The following is a 21,464-nucleotide window of genomic DNA, read 5'->3' as shown; positions in this document are numbered from 1 at the left end:
TTGTTGATTCCAATATACATATTTTTATTTACACCTTAACGTTTACTTGTTGTACAAATATAATAGTGTATTCGTATGAATTTATAATCATATAATTATGAATAATCTCTTCGTACACAAGCAAAACTGTGGTCATAAGGTTTTCTGTTTTCCCACAACCGGCATTACCGAGCGAGCAGAATTTCCGTGGGAAATTTCAATGAATTTGATGATCCTTTCGGTTGTGTAGATAAATAAATTAAGGGTAGAAGCCTTGTTCTCTACTGCACATCGAAAACCAATGGTTTCTCTTAATCGCTACAAAAATTATGCTGAGAAATTAAGCGTAGTAGCACAGTAGATGGTCTCTACAACCAATTACACATTCATGAACTCATTTTTCAACTAGTTATCGCAATTTTAATCGTTTTGTTGATTGAAGTAACGAAATAGAATAAATTTTCCACGTTTTTGGATATTTTTTTGTTTATAAGAGATAAAAATTGAATTTATTTCATTACCTAATTCATGATTTTTTAATTCTCATGCCTTTGGACGTTAAATAAATAGTATGGCTTCTTATGAAATGCAAAATATCGCATTTTCAACTGCAGAAACCAAAGAAAAAAATAAAAAATAAAAAAAACCTCACGTTTTTTCGCAAATAACAAGAAAATTGTCTCCATTTCGTTACTTCAATCACGATTTTTTGAATTTTCGTAAAAACGATTAATCCAAAAATAAAAATCTCATTTCCATTGAAAAGCAAGTGAGGAAAAACTCCAAACAATCTAATTTGTCAAATAAAAAATCAAAAACTGTCTGGAATAAAAAATCCGTTAAAATCGTGACTCTCAGCATGGAATGTCTCGGCGAATCTACATTTTTACAAAGCGTATTAAGTTCATCCCATTCATCCACTCATCGCACCCAAATGACTCGACACAAAGAGGGGGGGTTGAGAAAATAAATACACTAACCATTGAGAATAATTTCGCCCCTGAATTCGTCAGGGAGTGAACACAATTCAATTTTTATATCTCCCATCTTTTATCGTATCAGAGCAGATGCAGTGGCACGTGAAGGCCCCCCCAGATACGTCTAGCAGCGAATTCTCTTAATCTGACCAGCCCCTTGAACCTCATTGCTCTCCCCTCGCCCCAAATTTTGATAATTCACGCATGACCGATCACTTTATTCCTCGATTTCTCAACAGTGGTACTCCATAGCGAATTCATTCTCCAGGCACTGAGGATTCTAACGGCGGTATTAACATAAATCCATTAAATTATGAGAGTACATTAATTTATAGTTGTAAAATAAGAGGTATTTTATGACATTGATTCACTCACACACGGACGACACATAAATTAATTTAGTTTTCATGTATTTCTACTGTACATTAATTAATCATTCTGGGGGCAGTTGCACGTCTTTCTTCAATGGTTAATCTGTTTTCGGTGAAAGTTGGTAAAAGGCGCTGAGTCAGACGTTTAATCGATGAATGCAATAAAATAGAAACGATTTTTGATCGGATTTCGTATTTAAATCATTTTATGAATGGGTAATTATTTTTGTAATGAATATCTTGGGAGAGGATTTTATAAAGACTTTGAGTTCTTAAGGGATAACATTCCACAACAAATGTTCCACATTTTCTTCTCAAATTCCTCATCAACAAGTGAATTTCTCATCGAAATTATTTTATGAATGGATAATTATCTTCTTAATGAATATCTTGGGAGAGGATTTTGTGAAGACTTTGAGTTCTTAAGGGATTAAATTTCTCACAACAAATATTCCACATTTTCTTCTGAAACTCCTCATCAACAAGGAAATTTCTCATTCATGGGATTTCGAAGAACTCCAGCCCTTCCTCACAAATATTCTCATAATCCCCTGAGTTTTTATAGAGTATTAATAATGAACTTTTGGTTAAGAGGAGAACACCATTCAAACAATCGATCTTGAGGGCTTTTAAAGCTAACGATTTGTTTTCGTTCTTTTATTTTCGTCCTTTACTCAATTCTTTAATTGAATTAATCAGTGGACAAGTGAAATGACGAAATAGAAGAGATTCTGGATCTCATTTCACATCTGAATATTATAAACAGCTAATTATCTCCTCAATGAATAATATTGAACGAAAATATGAAGGCAATTTTCCCCAACAGAAAAATTCCCCACAATAAATGTTCTGTATTTTTCAATTCTTCATCATGAACACAATTTCTCACAAAACATCCCAATTATTCGAAAAAATTCGTGCAAATGCCCCCTCGACTTCGACTCCCCTCGTTTTGTTCCTAAATTTCATATAGAATTTCACATTTTTGCGCGCACTGAATTTGAGATATTTCTTATTTACACGTTTCGGGTATCGTAGCACATCTTAAAGCTTCCATAAAACTGTATTACACAGAAACTGTAATTTCCACTCAACCCCCAGTCAGTCTTAATATATTTGTTGTATCGAAAATTAATCATGATCGCGACTAATGAGCAAACTTCGTGAATATCTTGAACACAAACGGGTCCAACAAAAATTCAAAACATTGATTCAAAAATTAAAGCAACAATATTTTTTTACAAAATCTTGAATATCTCACTTTTAACTCGAAAACATGAGTTCATATCTGAAAATCCATAAAAATACATAAAAACCTAAATTAAGAAATTGAAAAACCTCTTTTGCAACTCCTGCACCTTTTAATCCTCAAGATATTCACGAAATAATCCGGAAAAATTTCAACGCGTCCCCTTCCACCTGAATGTTACCTTTCAAATGAAAAAGTTCTACAATTTATTTGAAAGACCCTTCTCGGCATCCCTCGCCTCTGACTGGAGTTTACAACAGATTCTCTTGGCAGTGAAAATAGAGTGGATTTTGAATTCATAGATATCATCTTCAAAAGTTTCAATTTAAACCTGTAACTCGTGTTTTCTAAAGATCATTCGCGATGGAGATACAGTTTGTCGGTGGGTCTGAAGGGTTGAGGGGAACGAGGGGGGCTCATCCACTCAGGCGGGATGAAGGGCCTGGAGCTGAAGATGGTGATGAAAGCAAAGTACCAATGCAACTGCTACGATTGCCAGACAAGCACTGCACTTTGCCGCTGACGTACCAGAATCTTCGTAATCTTCCCCGTCATTGCTGTTATCCTTTCTACCTCGTAGTTTCAAGTCTGGAAGACAGAGTTTAATGATCTTATCACTGCTTTAGGATTTTGTCATTGAGCTCCAGACGTTTTAGATTAAATGGAAATAATCATTTCGTTTCGAGTATTGAATTATTTCGCAAAGAATAGATTTTGTAACGAAAATAATAAAATAATAAAAAAATTCTCCACAAAAATATTTTTTTTAATTCTCTTGTCAATTCCGGAAGAACGTTGTCTTCATTTTGTCACTCTAACGATAAAAAAAGTCGCAAATGTTGAAATTTTTCAATGATTTTCTAATCAGAAAGGGAGGATTCACTAGAACAAAATAAATAATTCAGACAATGAAGAGTGAAATAATTGAAAAGTGAATTTTCGTTCGAAAACTCTGCATCTCTCGGCTATAAACTATGTATGCAAATGAATTATACCAAAAGATCAACTCCGCTGGAACCATTAACTTAATACCCTTTCATAATACTTCAGCATAATTCTAAAATATCGTACCTTGTTCTTTTAGCATATTCTGATTACCCTCCAGTAAGTTGTTGGAGTTTTTCTTCAGTTTACCTGGAATATTTATGACAGATTAGGGTTTTTATATCCATGTGAATATGCAACTAGCATAAAACATCGCGATTTTTGTCGTCAAATATTCCGTTGAAATAATGAATGAGATAATTCCAGAATTACGTAAATTTTATTTTGAGTTCTGGTCAATTTCAAGTTTTTGTGATCGATAAAAAAAGTAAATAAAGAACATTCAATGTTGAAATATCACTCAACATAACTTGACTCGTTACGAAGTACAATCGTGTGACAAAGACATGAAAAAAACTCGCAGTGACCTACACCCGTTAAAACTAAAGCCGTAAATTTTATGTATGACGAAATGGCCCATTGAACTCCTGACATTTCTCTGAATTTTTGTTCCGCCTGGAGTCATCTAAGACACATAACACAGTCGTCTTCACCGAAATGTCAAATGATTGATGAACACGCTGAAGAATCTAGTGCGACAATAAATTATGAAAGAGCCTTAAAAATTTAGTGACGAGAATCGCGAGAATAAAATGACTGAATCAGAAATCCGATATTCAAAATTAAATCGCACCCACGGGACATAATGCCCTGAACTATCCGCGATGTGCTTTCCTCGTAATTGAACGGCATATCAACTTGTTAACATCCCACATTTCCCACAAAGAAGAACAGCAGCTGCAGCGGCTGTAGCCGATCGATTAGTCATAAAACAAAGTGTTTTAGGTGGAAAAAGTTTTCCGGATTCTCGAGATTAGCCATTAAACTGCTGGAAAGAAACGGCTGCAACGAGATTGAGTTCATCGAATGAACTTGAAAAGTATTTCCTGTATTAACTGGTAACAAGTCTTATCAACTCCGAAGCTGTTTTTTCTCATTACTAAATTTATCGGGCTGTACTTTGCAATTCATGCAGCGAGAGGAAAGATGTTATTTGAAGATGTATTCTCACGCAAGTTGTTGAATGCCTGCCCATTATGACGAAGTAATTTTTTCCCTTCTCGCTCTAATGAAATCGGGCCTCTTGTGGAGCTCAGGACAATAGCCCCTCTCCAGAAAATCACGCAAAGATCAATACATTGATTGAAATTTCGGCGTAAACCGATCCCGATCCGAACCATCACTCACAATAATAATATGATAATACTTTACTTAATGTTGACTCGTCCATGTAATATTTACATCAAAAATATCAGTGAATAATCAATGAATAAATTTTCTGTTTTATTTTTCAGCTCCTCCAATGACAGCAGTTCAAGATCACCTAGTGAGCGCTCGGATAGGTCAATCAAAAGTTCTCACATGTACCTCCGAAGCCTTTCCCGAATCAATAAATTACCGGACAAAGGACAAGACTGAGACAATAGCACAAGGTGAACAATCTCTCATTCAATATTCTTATTTAAAATGCACCCCACGTCACGACGTCATTTTCCGAAAGTTGTGTCACACAAATATCGAATAAAATCGAATCTCCGATCTCATTTGTCTATTCTCACGTCGCAGAGGCGTGCGAGAGCGCGCCGTCAGCCGAGTCAAGTCAAATACTCCCGAGTCCCTGGGTTGCACCAGCAATATTCAAAACTATTGATTGATATTTTGTTCTCGCATTAATCGTCCTTATTTAAAAGGCACACGCGCACGCTGACGTTCGCTCGTAATTCGTGTCACACAAATTCGAATCGAATCATCCCACTAGTCTATTCTCCCGGCAGCGCGCCGTCACCCCAGACAAATCAAACAGTCCTAGATAAACTCATCCGTTTCACTACGCCAAAATTCACCAATTCAAACCAGAAATTCCGCTCTATTACACGGCCCTCGCGTCGGCCCTCAAATTCCGCAAGAATTCCTCGTTCCGAGCAATTCAAACCCTTCAAATTTCTCCTTAACCAACTCAAGATTTCTCTCAATCAACTCAAGATTTCATTCACCGTTTCTCAGTACATCCATCCAGCAAGTAATTTACTTGGTCTCTTTGTAGAGCATACAGTATGCTCCCACAAAGCTTACGACCCCCCCCCAACCCCCTCACCCCTGCCCTGTCCGTCCGGTTTGACTATCCAGCTCCCCCCGCCCTGCACACGTGGCGGGAATAATGCATGTCTCATTCCGCTCGGATTCTCAGTGACAAATTCGAAATGTTCGTCTCACTCAATTCGCAGTCCCTCACCGAGTTGTCGATGCCTATCGACCCTACACAGACAACTTGTCGTATTCCACGTAAGGTCCCTTTCACATATTCACTCGCCTCAATTTCCAGTCTCATCTGTCTATTTCTGTTGCTCCCGAGAGCGACACGCGTCGATCCGGAACTGGGATTCTGTATCCGATAGCGCGTTATCATAGCTGGAACATATCTCTGGATGTCACGAGCCGTCCGGACAGGGTTTGTAATGTGAGTATTACTCGCCAATGAACGAGTTGGTAATGAGAGAGGGGAAATATCAGCCGCGAAGTTGCACAATGGCGAACTGCTGCGGGTTGATGTGGATATCTTGATGAGGATCACGCTATTAGAAAAATAGGGTAATGCGATTTAGGGGAAAAAAATCCTGAAATTTCAGGTTTCACTTAAAATTCGGTGAAGTTCCGAAATTTTAAGCAGCATAAAGTTAAAAATTTGTTAATTTATTTGAATTTTCAATCTAATATGAATATTCAGGGACAAATTACATTGAATTTAATCGCATTCAGTGTCAATCTTCTGAAAATTCAAAAATATATTGACCGCAATTTTCTGGTTTTCCCTTCATTTTTACCGAACTGAAATTCCTTGAAATTTCAGACAAAAATTTTCAACAGCGAAAAATGGTGAAATTGTCTTCCGTGATTTCGTATTTTCACACGAGGAAGATGACTCTGTTGAGCTGCACCATAAGCTACTAAGCGGCTTTCGAAGTTGTCTGTGAATTTTTTTTCTTGTTTCAAATTCAAACTTTTTTATTTCGGTTAATTTAGGTCGTGGGGCTTTGCCTTTTCACCGAGGAAAAAGCTTTGTACGTATTTTCCTTTCAACTCGATAATTAATGAGATAACGGAATAATTAACGAGACGAGATTCCTCGATGTGAATTTAGCAGTGAAGGGACCCAACAGGATCAGTCAACTCAATTTTCGGATTAACCTTCTCTCAATGGAGAATCGGAAATTTCATTATTCTATGTGATTATTTAAGAACAGAATTGCTCCGTTTATTGATGGAAAATATGAAGAAATTTCCCCTGAGGAAAATTCGGTATTAATAGTCTTCAGAGTTTCGTTTTATGCAAATGAGGAAAAAAATCGAATTTTTGGAAATTTTTTTCATTTACTTTTCAAAAAATCAGTCAATTCATATCGTAATTAATTAAAAACCCCCACAATCATCATAACTCCCGAACCCCCACCCACGCCAAACATTCCCGAATCGAAACTTGACGCAATTACAAATAATTAAACCTTCCCCCTCCAATTAACCACACGCGGATGAAAATAAAATATAAATAAAAAAATACCTTGATTAACCGATTAATTCGGATTAATTTTACTCGATAATTAATTAAATAACAGAAGAGTGAATGAGACGAGACTAGAATCGAAATTTCCATTATTCTATTCTATTAATTAATAACAGAATTGATTTATTAATTAATAAAAAATGTGAGAAACTCTTATAAATAATAAATACCCGGATCGACACATTAATTTTTGCCGACATCACTGCAGTATTAATGGTATCCTTCGTTCAATGAACCTGAGATTTAATCGTGTCACATAGATATTCGTGAATCGCCTCTGGAGAGGTGGAAAGCACGATAGTTTCCCGAGTGAAGATTAATCGCCGCCACCGGAGCTCCAGGAATTTTGTCCGGCGTTAATAATTTCGTAGGATATATGTTTTTGAAGAGGCGAGGGTGGGAGGAGGGCATTGGTGAATACCTATGTACCAGAGAGACATGGAGGAGAGCTTGCATGAATGTTTTTTAGCAAATTCCGAGCCACAATCGCCGGAAATACGAATACATCACAGAGGAAAATTAATTCGAAAAAGGAAAATTCATCCCTTTGATGGAGGGTTTTTGTTGCTAATTAATGTTGATAAATCAAAGGAAATTGGCGGAATTCATCAGGGTTTCGGTGTAACGTCGAGTGGATTAGTTTTGAATAGTTGATGGGGTTTACAGCGGGATTGAGAGGAATTTTTGATGCTTTCAAACGTAGTTTTTGAAATCGTAAACGTGTTTTTCTCCCATTTTTGTCTATTCAAAGGAAAATATTCTGCACTTATATTTGAACCGACGTCCGCTCCAATTGGCCTTCAACAGTTTTCCATATTACAATTTTAACCAAACGAAACGTGATTTTTTAATTAGTATTTATAAATGTTTATTTCCCATTTTTTTTATTTAATGAAAAATGTTCTGCAATTAATAAAATTCTTTGACTACTATTTGAACGAATCTCCGTTCCAATTAGCCTTTAACAACTTTTCATATTAAGTTTAATCCTCGGAGATTGAAAAAGTCCGGGAGAAAATAATGATCCATTGAAAAATATATATAATCCAAAGCAAAAAATTAAAATTTCAAACGAAACGCGGAAAAACAAATCCACAAAACGCTGATGGAGCCGTAGCATTATCAAAGAAATATTCCCTCCATGTTAGATATACTCAACAGCTTAACTTAAATCGGATTACGAGGGATTTGCTTATTCATAAAGGTTGAATACACCCGTGAGGGGGTGGAAACGTTTGCGGCCTCCTTTGATCTATCCGAAAGAAATGTCCGTTTATACCCCGCTCCACTGTTTGATATTCTTTCCATCCAGTGAGTTGAAATGGGTTAACAATTCACCTACATAAAACGAGTTCAAATCCCACTTTCTGCATTACCGTTGTCATGGGCACATTTCAAGCCTCCGGGTGAATGTAAATTCGTTGATTCGTATTGCTAAATAGAGAGAGGGCTAATGAGTGAGGGACAAATGGACAAATACAAATGGCCGAATTAAATCTTTGCCCCCGTGAACGTGGGAATCTCAATTAACTGCAGGCAGTTGCGAGAATTCTGACGGATGTCTATTATGTTGACATTGAATCAATGGTTTGATTATTTTCTGTGGTGAAATGATGTCTCTCTAGATATCACAGGACACAGCACGGTTTATCAGTGAGTTGTTGAATGCCTGCCCATTATGACGAAATAATTTTCCCCTTCTGGCTCTAATGAAATCAGGCCTCTTGTGGAACTCAGGACAATACATTGATTGAAATTCGGGCGTAAACCGATCCCATCACCCACAATAATAATATGATAATACTTTACTTACTGTTGACTCGTCCATGTAACATTTCAATATCAAAAATATCAGTGAATAATCAATGAATAAATTTTCTGTTTTATTCAAAAGTCCTCACATGTACCTCCGAAGCCTTTCCCGAATCAATAAATTACCGGACAAAGGACAAGACTGAGACAATAGCACAAGGTGAACAATCTCTCATTCAATATCCTTATTTAAAATGCACACCCACGTCATGACGTCATTTTCCGGAAGTCGTGTCACACAAATATCGAATAAAATCGAATCTCCGATCTCATCTGGCTATTCTCACGTCGCAGAGGCGTGCGAGAGCGCGCCGTCAGCCGAGTCAAGTCAAATACTCCCGAGTCCGTGGGTTACACCAGCAATATTCAAAACTATTGATTGATATTTTGTTCTCGCATCAATCGTCCTTATTGAAAAGGCACTCGCGCATGCTGACGTTCGCTCATAATTTGTGTCACACGAATATCGAATCGAGTTCACCATCTCAATCGTCTAGTCTCACGTCGTAGAGGCGCGCCGTTAGCCTAGTCAAAACAATTACTCATAAATCCGTTCGATCTCCTAGCAGTATACAAAACTGTCGATTGATATTTTGTTCTCGAGTTAATCAACGACTCAATCCAAGCAAAACCATGCCCCGAGGTAATTAGAAATGATCGCTGAAGAGCTTTGCACACGAGGTCTAATTAATCACTGAGCCGAGTTCATTCACGACCATCCATTGTCCTCAAACAAATTGCCAGTCATTGGTATCATTACCGTGGCACTAGACCAGCCCTTCAGGCAGCAAAGAGCATAACAGACAAATGTAATGGGATCCACTCGAGTCAACTGCACTCGTATGAACGTTTGCAAATTCCTTCATTCATTGGCCCTCTCATATTTTTACACTTTTCATGAGTGGATTTGGGCAGTCAAATTAGTTTCTTCACGTCTGTCGAGGCAAATGCATTTTTCGCGTACTGCATACAGAACTCTATCGATTCTCATCCACTATTCAATTGCGGGTCTTCATGGGGAAGTGGGTTTATCGGGTATTTTTAAGTATCATTGAGATTTAGTTCATTTTTCAGATTCTTTATGAATGAAAATATTGAACCGTAGAAGAGGGAAATTTTCATTCACTCGAGGGAGAGGCGGACATGCCGGCGGAAAAAGTCAATATGTCGATTCGTTTGTAGCTAATAGAACTAGAGATATAAAAGTTTAATATCTCGAATGCTAATGCGGTGAAAATAGCCGTCATATTGAGTTTTTCATCAAAAATTTGTCGATTCGCCAATTTTAAAAATGCAATCGATTGCGGGGATCATAATTTTTTGAAATTTCAATTTTAAAAAATATTCTTACCTTTATTTTTGAGATCATCACTGGTTTCGTACGCCGTATTTTCATTCTCTGAAAAATGAATGAGGAAAAAATTAATCAACCCGCTCGTTCAATTAAACTCGAGTAATCAGAATTTAATTGAAATAATCAATGAACAGCTTGAGTTCGTGCAGTTACCGTATAGTGAGATTGTGCCATCAGTATCTCCGAGTGAATTTCTCGATACACACTTGTACGCGCCGAAATCAGACTTGGTCACCGAGCGAATAGTGAGATTCATGTGAACAGTATAGCCATCCTCGACGAAAACTGGTTCATACCGGCCGTCTGAAAGTTAAGAACCCGCTGGATTACCCCCACTGATAACTATAAAAAACGAGGGAAAATCTCGTTTCCAAGATATTCTCCGGAATTAATTTTCAATGTAAAAGGCCAAAACGGCGAGATAATGTCGTCACGTTCGTTGAAACTTTCACACGTCTGGAATACCAAGCAGAGTCCTCAGTTAATTCACTGAAATGTCATTGATGCCATCCATTAACTCAATTAAATAAAATTAACTTCCACCGGAAGCCGATGAAATATTAAAACACTCGGGGACAGCTGAATTAAATAATGAATCACCCGATTATTAAGAATTCCCCTTTTACCTGAAAAATCTCAGTTCATAAAGTGCAAGCCCGTTGGAAATTTAACAACAATAATTAAATCCGAGTTCCCTCTGTCCAAAGGGAACACGTTCCCAGGTCCGTGCACCTCCTCCGCATATCAATCACCTGACTGCCCTCACAAGACACGTCCGAAGGTGCCAATTAATAAACCAACGCCGGAATTGCAAAACAAAGTTGAGATGGACATCGAATTCTTAAAAAAGGAGCTTCACTGTCGTCCGATCGTCCGCTGGCAAAACACTCGTGTATCAAAATCCCCGACGTCACAATAGTTCAATCACGTCAGATGATGGCTCTGAATCCTCACCCTGTTTCCTCTCCTGTCTAGGTTATTTGAGTATTCGGCACGCAGAAACTAAGTTAACGTGATTTCTATTTAGATCGACACCCATTCATGCATTCAAGACACCTTCGAATCCGGATAACAGACGTTTTGAAAATTCCAGGTGCAATGAAACCGTGAAAGGCCCGGGTGACTATAGAAAATTTGCAAGATTTTGTGAAGCTATTGGGCATTGAGCAGGCCATTGTAGAGGATTCAGCGTAAATTCTCCCCGCGAAAATTCCCTATTTCCAGGGATTGTTCAGCTGATGCGATTGCGCTATGAAAATCGCTGGAAGAGTGGAGACAATAACCCAGAGAAATTCGCTACAAATGTTGATATTCGATACTTCACCCCAGACATACCTCATTTTTCATCCCTTCAAACATGAAATTTTCAAGCCATCAGCCTCGATAACTCCGACCCCCCCAATCTAGCTCTATAAATCCACCGTTATTCTGCCCCCGAAAATAGTAACTGATGTCTTAAAGGCGAAGCTTACGGCAGCTTTTACCAAATAAAAATCGCTTCGATCGACCGGAATGAAGCGACACAGGAAGCAGCCCAGGGTGATTGAGTCTGTATAGAAAATTCGCCGGAAAATGAAGATAAAAAGTATACGAAAAAGTACAGCGTCAACGAGAGACTAGCTATGGTCAATCGATACGAGATTCTTCCTCTCCTCTTTTATACGTGATACACTTTGTCGATAGCAAAAATACACTGAGGCACAATGAAATAGGGAGAATGTTGCTAAAGTAATTGAGGCGAATGTCGCGTTAAATGATGTATTAATTGGTCCTGAGGGATCTGACGATGAAATGATTACTACTCTCAATACAAATAGGTAAATAGGGCTTTTGTTCTCGTGAATGTGGGAATCTCAATCAACTGCAGGTCGTTGCGAGGACTGACGGATGTCCATTATGTTGACATGGAATCAACGGTCTGTTTATTTTCAATGGTGATACGATGAGAGTCTCTAAATATTACAGGACGAAACCACAGTTTATCGTATTGACGTGTTCATGCTCATCTAGATATAAAACAGTGAAAATGAAAAGCCAATATAAAAATTAAAGAACAAGAAAGCGAATGCAATTAAGTTTCTTCTTCCTCTCAGTTCTCAACTGAAAAATATTCAACACATTTACAAGTGATGGTTTCGAAGACGTGTTCTCACGTCACTTTGTGAATATTACAGGACAAAACCACAGTTTATCATATTGACAGCTTGCTCATGCTCATCCAGAGATAAAACAGTCCAAATGAAAAGCAAATATGGAAATGAAAGAACAAGAAAGCGAATGCAATTAAATTTCTTCTTCTCACTTCTCAACTGAAAAACATTCAACACCAAGTGATGGTTTCTGAAGACGTATTCTCCCGTAACATTTCATAGAACTCAGGATAACACCTCCCACACTGACCCCATAAAACACAATAATCACACGACAATATTTTTCCTACTGTAAAATGAAAAATCCCGTGTTTGAAATATCGTCATCTCCATCGGAATTAACGACCAATGAATATGCTGATTAATTTTGTAATAACAATTGGTAACCCCTCCCCACTGACCCGAATACCCCCGTAAAATAGCTCTAGACCAACAGACATCCCCAGCAAATTTGATTATTCAAATTCAACACCATCCACCAAAACATGATTAATACCGCGATTGTTATGTTAGAGTTATAGTCCCATTAACAGTAGCAATAATCGAACGACCCGGCCATTAACCAACCCAGACATTTGTGCTATTGATCTCAATATGGCACGCCCCATACCACCGGGGAGAAGAATAACACCATCGATACGCTCCCACTGTTTATGCAGCCATCTTCCCAATGATCATGAAAATACAATCTGATGAAATTCACGTTGTATCACCAATGTCATGGACTGAATCATGCATTATTCAAGTGCAATCCACTACAGCGCTGTTGGCGGTGTAAACCAGACGATATGATGAACGGAGTTCTGATACATATCACGAATTCAGGTTTATTTGATTTGATATTAAATGAGAAATTGTTCACCTTGCGCTATTATCTCAGTCTTGTCCTTTGTCCAGTAATTTATTGATTTGGGAAAGGCCTCGGAGGTGCATGTGAGGACTTTTGATTGACCTACACGAGCGCTCACCAGCTGATCTTGGACTGTTATCATTGGTGGAACTGCAAAATAAAACAGAAAATTTATGATGTTGGTTGTTCGTTGGTAGTTTAGATATTGAAATATTACGTGGACAAATCAAGACAAAAGTAGCCTGGCCTTATCCATTCCCTAGATCAGAAGTAGAAGGCAGATGAACTCGGAAGTAAAGTGTAACGAAGCAGAAGCCAGAAATTATAATATACCAGAAAAGCCGTTTTAACCACTTCGGTACTGAATTAGAATGTGAAGATAGTAATCGAGGACCATACAGCAACAATTTCAAAATTTATTTGGCTTGAATACATTTTTACTCGTGCCAATTATATTTTACTTTCATTCTACGACTACGCAATTTTTACTGTGTTCAACAGTAAATTTTGAGTGTGTGGTATATGATCCTTGAATAGTACGTTCCCACAGTAAAAAATAATTTCACATTTTTTCCGCGCAGTGTATCGTAAAAAATAATAACTTGGAGATTTGTTGAATATTTCCCAGTTGAGAAGTGTTATAATGTTGTAATTGCCTAGCAACAACTCCATTAGGCTTCTAGCGTTGATTTGTCCAGTAATTTCAGAATAATTCAGCAATAAACAATCAAATACTCACAATGAACGATGAGTGCAATCCTCTTGCTGACAGTGGGAGGCACCCCATTGGACGCAATACACAAATACGACCCCATGTGCAGACGATTCACCTTGCTGATGGTGAAATTCTGGCCCTCGACACTCGTTACTGCAAAAAAAAATCACAAAAAAGCTCTAAAATCCAATTATAATCGCAATCTCCGTGTCTACTTTGCAAAGTGACACGAGAGTGAGAGAAAGGGTGTGCGAAAAAAATCGATGAGAAGTCAAAAGTCACAGAGCAAATGCCGCAAGCGTCACCGCATCCCCGGAGCCATCAAATCAAAGCCACTCGACGTATTTTTGCTAGCACTTTTTCACTCCCTGTCTCTCTATCGTGCTCCCATGGTTTCACGCTGCAAGGCGACTATTTATTTAGACAGGCTAACTGGGCAAAGCTCCTGATGCCATTTCCAGTTTTCAATTCCCCCCTCTCATCTTTCCCTTTTGCATTCAGTCACTGCAGTTGGTACAGCAAATTTAGTTTACTTGGTCGAAAGTCAAGGCACCACATCAACACTGACCACAATTAAATCCGGGGGAATATTTGCTGGGGAAACTGGGGATGTGTGTGCTCTGAGATGAGGCGACTCAGTTTGTCAGTGAATTAATGATTTTTCAAAGGGAATTAGGGCTTTTGGGAATTTAATTTCACGTGGAATTTATTAATCGGAAATTTAAAGGGAGAAATTCAAGAGAAATTACCAGAAAAAAACGTACAAATTACAGTTCGAAACGCAATCCGCGAGCGCAGTAAAATTCAATAAACAGTGTGAGTCGGAAGTGAAATTGTACGAATCGCCACGTAAATTCTACGATTTGTTCCGTAAAAATTAATCACTCGTCTGATGACTCAACGCTGTGGGGACAACAAGTCGTTCCGTTATTTTTCCCCAACGATTGAGAAATTTTACGGAACGGAACGTAGAAATAACTCATCCGCTTCATAAAAATTGTTGAACGTTCAAGAGTTTTTGATTTTGGAGGCACAATAAGTCAGCAAGTTTCTGTAAAATTTTACTTCTTCAGGAAAAATTACGAAATAATTTCGTACTTTGTTCGGTGATGAACCTGAAAATTCACTGAACGTTTCAGATTTATTCTCTTCCATTCCTATAAAAATTCCCAGAAAACAATTCCCCATTGCGGATTACGTGAATTGTTCCGTAATTTTTACCGAATATTCCTCTCCGTGTGGCCTATTTGATTCAAATAAAAATTTATTTTCTTAATTTTTTAGTCTTTTGAACGATAAAAACATTAAACTAATTAATAAATAAGCAAGATAAAATAAAATATAATGAACGAATAACTTAGTGAATAAACTAATTAATGAAGTATAACAAACAAATGATTGTGAATAAAATTCTTTAACTAATGATTAAAAAAATGAATAAACTGGACAAAACAACAAAATTTTCCCCACAATTACGGCTACAACAATTATATTAATGTTTAAATTTCCGTTTACCCTATTCCATTCTAATATTTTCTTTCGACATCAATGAACTCATTCATTTATTAAAATGAAAATGCAGCAATTCCACTTCCAATAATTAATTAACAACCGACAAAGTCTCCATTAAGATCAAAGAGATTTATTCACGCTTAAAAGAATATTTATTTGAATATAAACGGAGATGAAAATCGAGTTTAATGAAAATAACGTTCGTTCCCTTCAGATAAATAATTTCCCTGGTTTGCAGAGATAATTGTGAATGGGGAATTTTTGAATTGCGTAAAACCACTTCCTCGCCAGATTAAACCCACCAGATTTTTCTATTTAGATAATTTTCGATCGCAACCCCACGCCCCATAAGCCCTTCCTGAATTGGCGGAAGGTTGAGGAGATCTCCGTCAGGCGGAAGTGGTTCACGTGGGGGCAGCCAGAGGCTCCTGTGGTCTACTCCCACAATCTTCATGAAGTGGAGGTTACTCAGAGGTATAATTAAGTGCCCTGCGCGTGATTACTGACCTCCATAACCAGACAACTGACCTTTGACACCGAAAAAATCGTTGAAAACTCCCCGTTCAACCGACAAAATAATCTCCCCTCAAACAAACCAATGAAAAATAATGGGGAAAAACTCGAGAAATGACGGAAAAATTCATGAAACACTCGAATAAAATCATGAATAAACTATTGAAGTCGCGAATTCAGGAGAAAAATCGATAAAATTTGAATAAAATCCCAGGATTTATGTATTTCTCCAGAAGCCCCAAGACTAACAGTGAGTACAGCCGATGCTCCGGGTATTTGTGACACGATAAGACTTTGCGAGGCTTTACTTATTCCGTCAGGGCGTCACACGCGATGTACAACGCTGGGTTAGACTATAAAATTAACGTCTCCGACTTAATTTCGTCGTTAAACGCTCACCGCTTCTTTTTCATTTTTTTTCCCCTCACTGTTCTTTTATTTTTACCTCTTTTTATTTGTGAAAGCTTCCCACCGCCCCTGCGCCGTTCTTCACAGCGTCAGAGTGAATGGCGTAACGAAAACGTGGTGAACATTGTCACCTTCACGTGCGAGATAAGGGTAATGGGGGAAAATTGAAAAAAAAAAAAAAGACCGGGGGAGATGGAGTTATCTTTATGCTAATTTTCTGGGGGGAAAAATACTCCTGAATTAGGGGAGAATTTCCTCTGCTTCGCGAAGAATTTATTTGGGGATTAATTGGAGAGTTCATTGATCATTTTATTTCATATTTTTTTATGGGGGAATTGAACAATTTATTCAATGTTTTTTTTTTCATTTTAAGGTGTCGCAGCTGGACAAAATTCCATTTTTATTATTATTATCATTTATTATTTATGTGGCAGGTTTATCATTCCCCGGAAATCACTATTAATTGAAATTGCACATGTAATTGAACCAAAACTTAACGAAACTCTTCAAACAATTTCGCTGCCATTTTAACGATTTTTTAATTTTAAATCGTAGCAGTCGAAAAAAAATTCGTTTTATTGAATTTCATTTTATTTATTCTGTTAAATTAAAATAGAGCTGTAGCAGAACCAAAAAAAATGATTTAAACGATTTTGTTAAATTTTAAATTGTCGCATTTGGAAAAACAATTTATTTTGTTGAAAAAAAATGTCAATCGCAGGTAAAATATATGAGATATCCGGTTTATCATTCCCCGGAAATAACCATAAATTGAAATTGAACATGTAACTGAACCAAAACTCAATGAAACTCCTAAGGATATCAACAATTTTGCTACAGCAAGCCCAGGAGTAGCGGTAGATATACAAATCAGGTACTTTTGGGTTTCCCCGGCTGCCGACCGCCCATTCTGTTTGCCAATTTCAATGCAAATATGAAGTTTGTCGTTGCCTGCAGGAGTGCCTAGTGTACGCCACGTGGTCTGATCCCCCCCCCCTGACCTCACGACTTCCGAACAAAATTGTTATACACTTGTATCCGAATGTAACATCTACGTTTTATCGGCAACAGTTTGTGCTTCTTCTCTCAAACATTCAGGTGCACTTTCGTGAGGGATGACCTCACGGTGAGAGAAGAAATTAGTTCTGCCGAAAAATTGTGTGTTCCTCTGAAGAGATATTTTTCAATTTTCAACCAAAACATGATAATTTTCGTAGTAGTAATTGTCCTCGTGAGACATTTCAGAAGTGAAGTGGTCAATCGGTTTAAATCGACTTATCTCCCACTTGAGTTTTTTGAAAAAAAAAAAAAATTAAAATTAAAAAAAAAATGGCAAAATTTTGAGTTTTTTGTTGAATAACTCGAAATTGACGAAAGATAGCGAATTTTTTGTAAGATCTTTTTCGATAGTCTTCACTTTTCTTTAAAAAAGATCTTTACGAAAATTTTGTTAACTCCTTTAGAATTTGAGATATTCATCGAGAATTGGCGCTAGAATGGAATTGACTTGAACCGTTTGACTTGTCAATGTATTTTTTTATTGCATAAACCTATGGAGTTCTCTCAGATCAAGGGACTGTCGTACAACAGATGATATTTTTCCTGCCAACAGTTGGGATTCTTCTAGGGATATTTCCGCTGATTTCGACAAAAATTTAATTTTTGTGAAGGAAATTAAAGTTCCTTCCATCAAGTCGGTTAATTTCCCCCGAGTAAATCTGTTCCACTCCATCAAATATTCTCACGTGGAGCATAGTTTTTCGGCGGAGCTAATTTTTTCTCTCAGTGCAGGGATACGGAGGTGGAATTGAATTACCTGAAAGTTAAGGGATTGATATGGCGGGGGATTTAATGACACGAACCTTTACTATCAGTTCCGATAAGTATTCCGTTGCTGTTCTCCCTCCTCCAGGTGATGTTGGGACGTGGTGACCCAGTTGCTGAACACTTCAGGGTGACATTACTGCCCTCACGTATGATCATGTCAGCGCTGGTTTCATCGTCGATTATATCCGGTGGAACTGTAACATTGAACATTACAGAATAAACGGCATAACTCGTAAAAAAGGAATCGCGTCATTTGTACGTGAGGGCATGTGTGACGCCAAGAGGCAATGAATTATATCAGAGAGACTGCACTAAAAGAAGTTACTTCCGATCAGTTGAAAAAGTACTTCTACACTGGGAGAAAAATCGACATAATATCACGAAAATCATTTCTTGAGCGAAAAACATCGCGCATATATTTGATCAATTTACCGTAGGTTTCAGATAAGAAATCGGCGCTCTTCGGGCTGAGGAGGAAGTTACTGAATGAAAAGATGATGTCTTTTTTCGAAGTGAGATAATATTCCTCAAAAGACAAGAATAGTTTGACAGAAGGAAACGAAGATATTGCTTCCCTTCGAACTCAAAGCGATTGAGCGTAAGCGACGGTTATATTTTTTTAATATCTGGAGGTTTTCCTCTGCATAAACTCTCTATTCATTCAATATGAAAGCCTCTGATTCATGATTCACTGGGTCGAAGCTTTTAATATTTTTAGTCATTTTCGCATCTTCTGACAAGAAAAAACCGATTTCTTGTAGCAAGAAATTCTCACTTTATCATGAAACGTTCATGTTCAAGTCATGAACACTTCACCAAAATCTAACATTGTCTGGCACATTATCCGGAATTCTTATCCCAAGAAATTTATCCTCCAGAGATGAGAATAGGAAAAAGGCCAATTTTGTATTCAGACAAATTTTCATTTTATTCAGAAGTTTTTTAGCGTCTGAAAAATGTCCTACAAAAGGTGTGTAAAATTCAGACATTCGTTTCTGCGTAAGAAAAGTAATTTGTTTAAATGTTATAACAGACATCGGCATAATCGAAATTTTGAATTACAGTTAAATTTGGAATAAGTCAATTCTTAATATTACTCACCAATTTTTATATTCTAATTTTCAAATTCCGAATTATTTTATCAGCCAATAATTGAGAAGTTAAATTACTAATTATTATATTATTTAAAACCGATTTCTTGTAGCAAGAAATTCTCACTTTATCATGAAATGTTCATGTTCAAGTCATAAACACTTCACCAAAATCTGACATTGTCTGGCACATTATCCGGAATTCTTATCCCGAGAAATTAATCCTCAAAATATATTTGGAGATATTTGGCGCGAGAAATTATTTTTGTGAGCTTATGACGTTATTTCTCTCCGTGAAGAGAGGATACGTTTGAATTTACGGAATTGAATCAACGCCACTCATTTACGAATTACCAGCCCTTGAGGATTGCGGTGCCATAGAATGAAAACAAATGCGGCCATCAAGAAAATTTAAAGATCCTCCGCATCTCCGCAGTCCCCAGCGGACGGATTGATGGGCGACACGAGTGTGTCACTCGTCGGAGCGAGACATCCCCATCGAATTTGGTGGGAAGTTACGCTGATGGAGCGGGTGCCGGCGGGGGGGGCTGAACACACGTAGAGATGGACACTGCAGATCGGGTTTGACCAGCCAATTCTGCATCAGGCCATACGGGCACTCGACCGCAAATCGAGTTCCGGCCGTGGGGTGGAATAAAATCGGTTTCACCACCGGATCCCCATCCCCTTAGCTCACCCCCTCCCGCGGGCCTCTTCAACTCTCGCTATCCTTACCCCTCCTGAACCGTGCCAAACTCTCCACATGCACATGTACCAGGCCCTTATCTCCTTTCTCGGGCCATTATAAAGCGTTATCGCTCGGGGACATCGAATGAAATAGTGTAGAGCTGATTTTATAATTTTTCTTTACTCTTTAAATCTCCATTAATAGTGATTTATTTTTTTTATCTACATTTTCTGTATCTAGGTGTGGTAGATGAACCTTCATGTCATGTTTTAGACCATAAATTTTGTTGGGTGCCTTTTGACTCCTTCACCTCTCCTTCATCCCACGATAGCCTCCAAAAAATAGGAAATAAACTCAGATAACTCATTCCCTCTGTGTCCCACCCCCCAAAGGAAAAAAAACATTGATTTTCGATAGATAGGGACGAGGGGGGCAAAATGAAACAGTAAAAAAAACAACTGTTGGACGCAATTCAAGCAAAAAAAATTTTGTGAGTCAATATTTTTTTTAGTCTTGGGAGGCCTGATGAGAATTATAATTTTCCAATCAGTAGAAGATTTTGTCAATCAATTAATTGAAAAAAAAAATTAAACAGCAAAATTCAAAGTCCAGAGCAAGGCCCAGGGGGAGATTCAGAGAGGGAAAAAGGAAAATATGATGCTGAATTTCAATCGAATAATCTATTGACAAAATCGCCCATGAAAACTTCTCTATGATTTTCCATTTTACTGAATGGAAAATTATTATTCTCATCAGTACTCCCAAGAATAAAAAAAAGTTGGCAAAAAAAATCTTTTGCTTGCACTGCGTCAAACAGTTGAATTTTGAAATTTCACAATTTAGTAATGATATATTTTCGAACGAATAATAATTAGATATTCTACATGATTGCCGTTCGTACAATAAAATTAGCCACGATTATCTGTACTAGATAATCGTGGCTAGATTATCGTGACTAGTTGTTTTTATTCAGCTTTCTCTCCGTGTAGATACATCCATTACCCAGGTCCCCAACAATAGAGCCAGAAGTAACTATTGAAACACGTTAATGGCCCCAGCCTTGTCGAAACGAGTGAAGAATAGAGGGAAAGCCTTTTTCGGGGTTTGTGTTGGAGGCTGCGAAGTATCCGGCGGATGCTCAGCCTCGTGTTATCATTCAGTCCTTTATTACGGATGTGGGCGAGACTCAGATGGGTCAGGAGGGAGAGGGCAAGGGGTTCGGATCCGACGATATGTACGTTCGAGGGTTGATTTATGTTTAGGATGTAACTGTAACGTACGTGGGGTGACTCTATCGTCTTTTACCGTGTCTTCCTGTTGACGTGAATATAAGCTCTCGCGTATCTTGCGGGGGGGGGGGGGGGG

At 37.8% G+C, this 21,464-nt stretch overlaps 1 protein-coding gene across 3 annotated transcripts in view; it reads right to left on the bottom strand.

Moving 5' to 3' along the window:
• The window catches only part of LOC107038586 (opioid-binding protein/cell adhesion molecule homolog), a 141,074-nt gene continuing 119,610 nt past the window's right edge, over window positions 1-21,464 (bottom strand). For all 3 annotated transcript variants that reach the window (XM_029126145.1, XM_029126146.1, XM_015257769.1), the window contains 7 exons: window positions 18,356-18,514; window positions 14,085-14,213; window positions 13,358-13,495; window positions 10,499-10,648; window positions 10,343-10,390; window positions 3,648-3,710; window positions 1-3,164 (listed from right to left, as the gene is read on the bottom strand). In XM_029126145.1, coding sequence (XP_028981978.1) covers window positions 3,001-3,164; window positions 3,648-3,710; window positions 10,343-10,390; window positions 10,499-10,648; window positions 13,358-13,495; window positions 14,085-14,213; window positions 18,356-18,514 — 851 coding nt within the window. In that variant the 3' untranslated portion in view covers window positions 1-3,000. The remainder of the gene's footprint in view (window positions 3,165-3,647; window positions 3,711-10,342; window positions 10,391-10,498; window positions 10,649-13,357; window positions 13,496-14,084; window positions 14,214-18,355; window positions 18,515-21,464) is intronic.

This window comes from Diachasma alloeum, unplaced genomic scaffold (assembly GCF_001412515.2).
Source record: "Diachasma alloeum isolate Michigan unplaced genomic scaffold, Dall2.0 Dall_scaffold_00285, whole genome shotgun sequence".
Taxonomy (NCBI): Eukaryota; Metazoa; Arthropoda; class Insecta; order Hymenoptera; family Braconidae; genus Diachasma; species Diachasma alloeum.
This window is presented reverse-complemented; position numbering and strand designations above follow the sequence as displayed.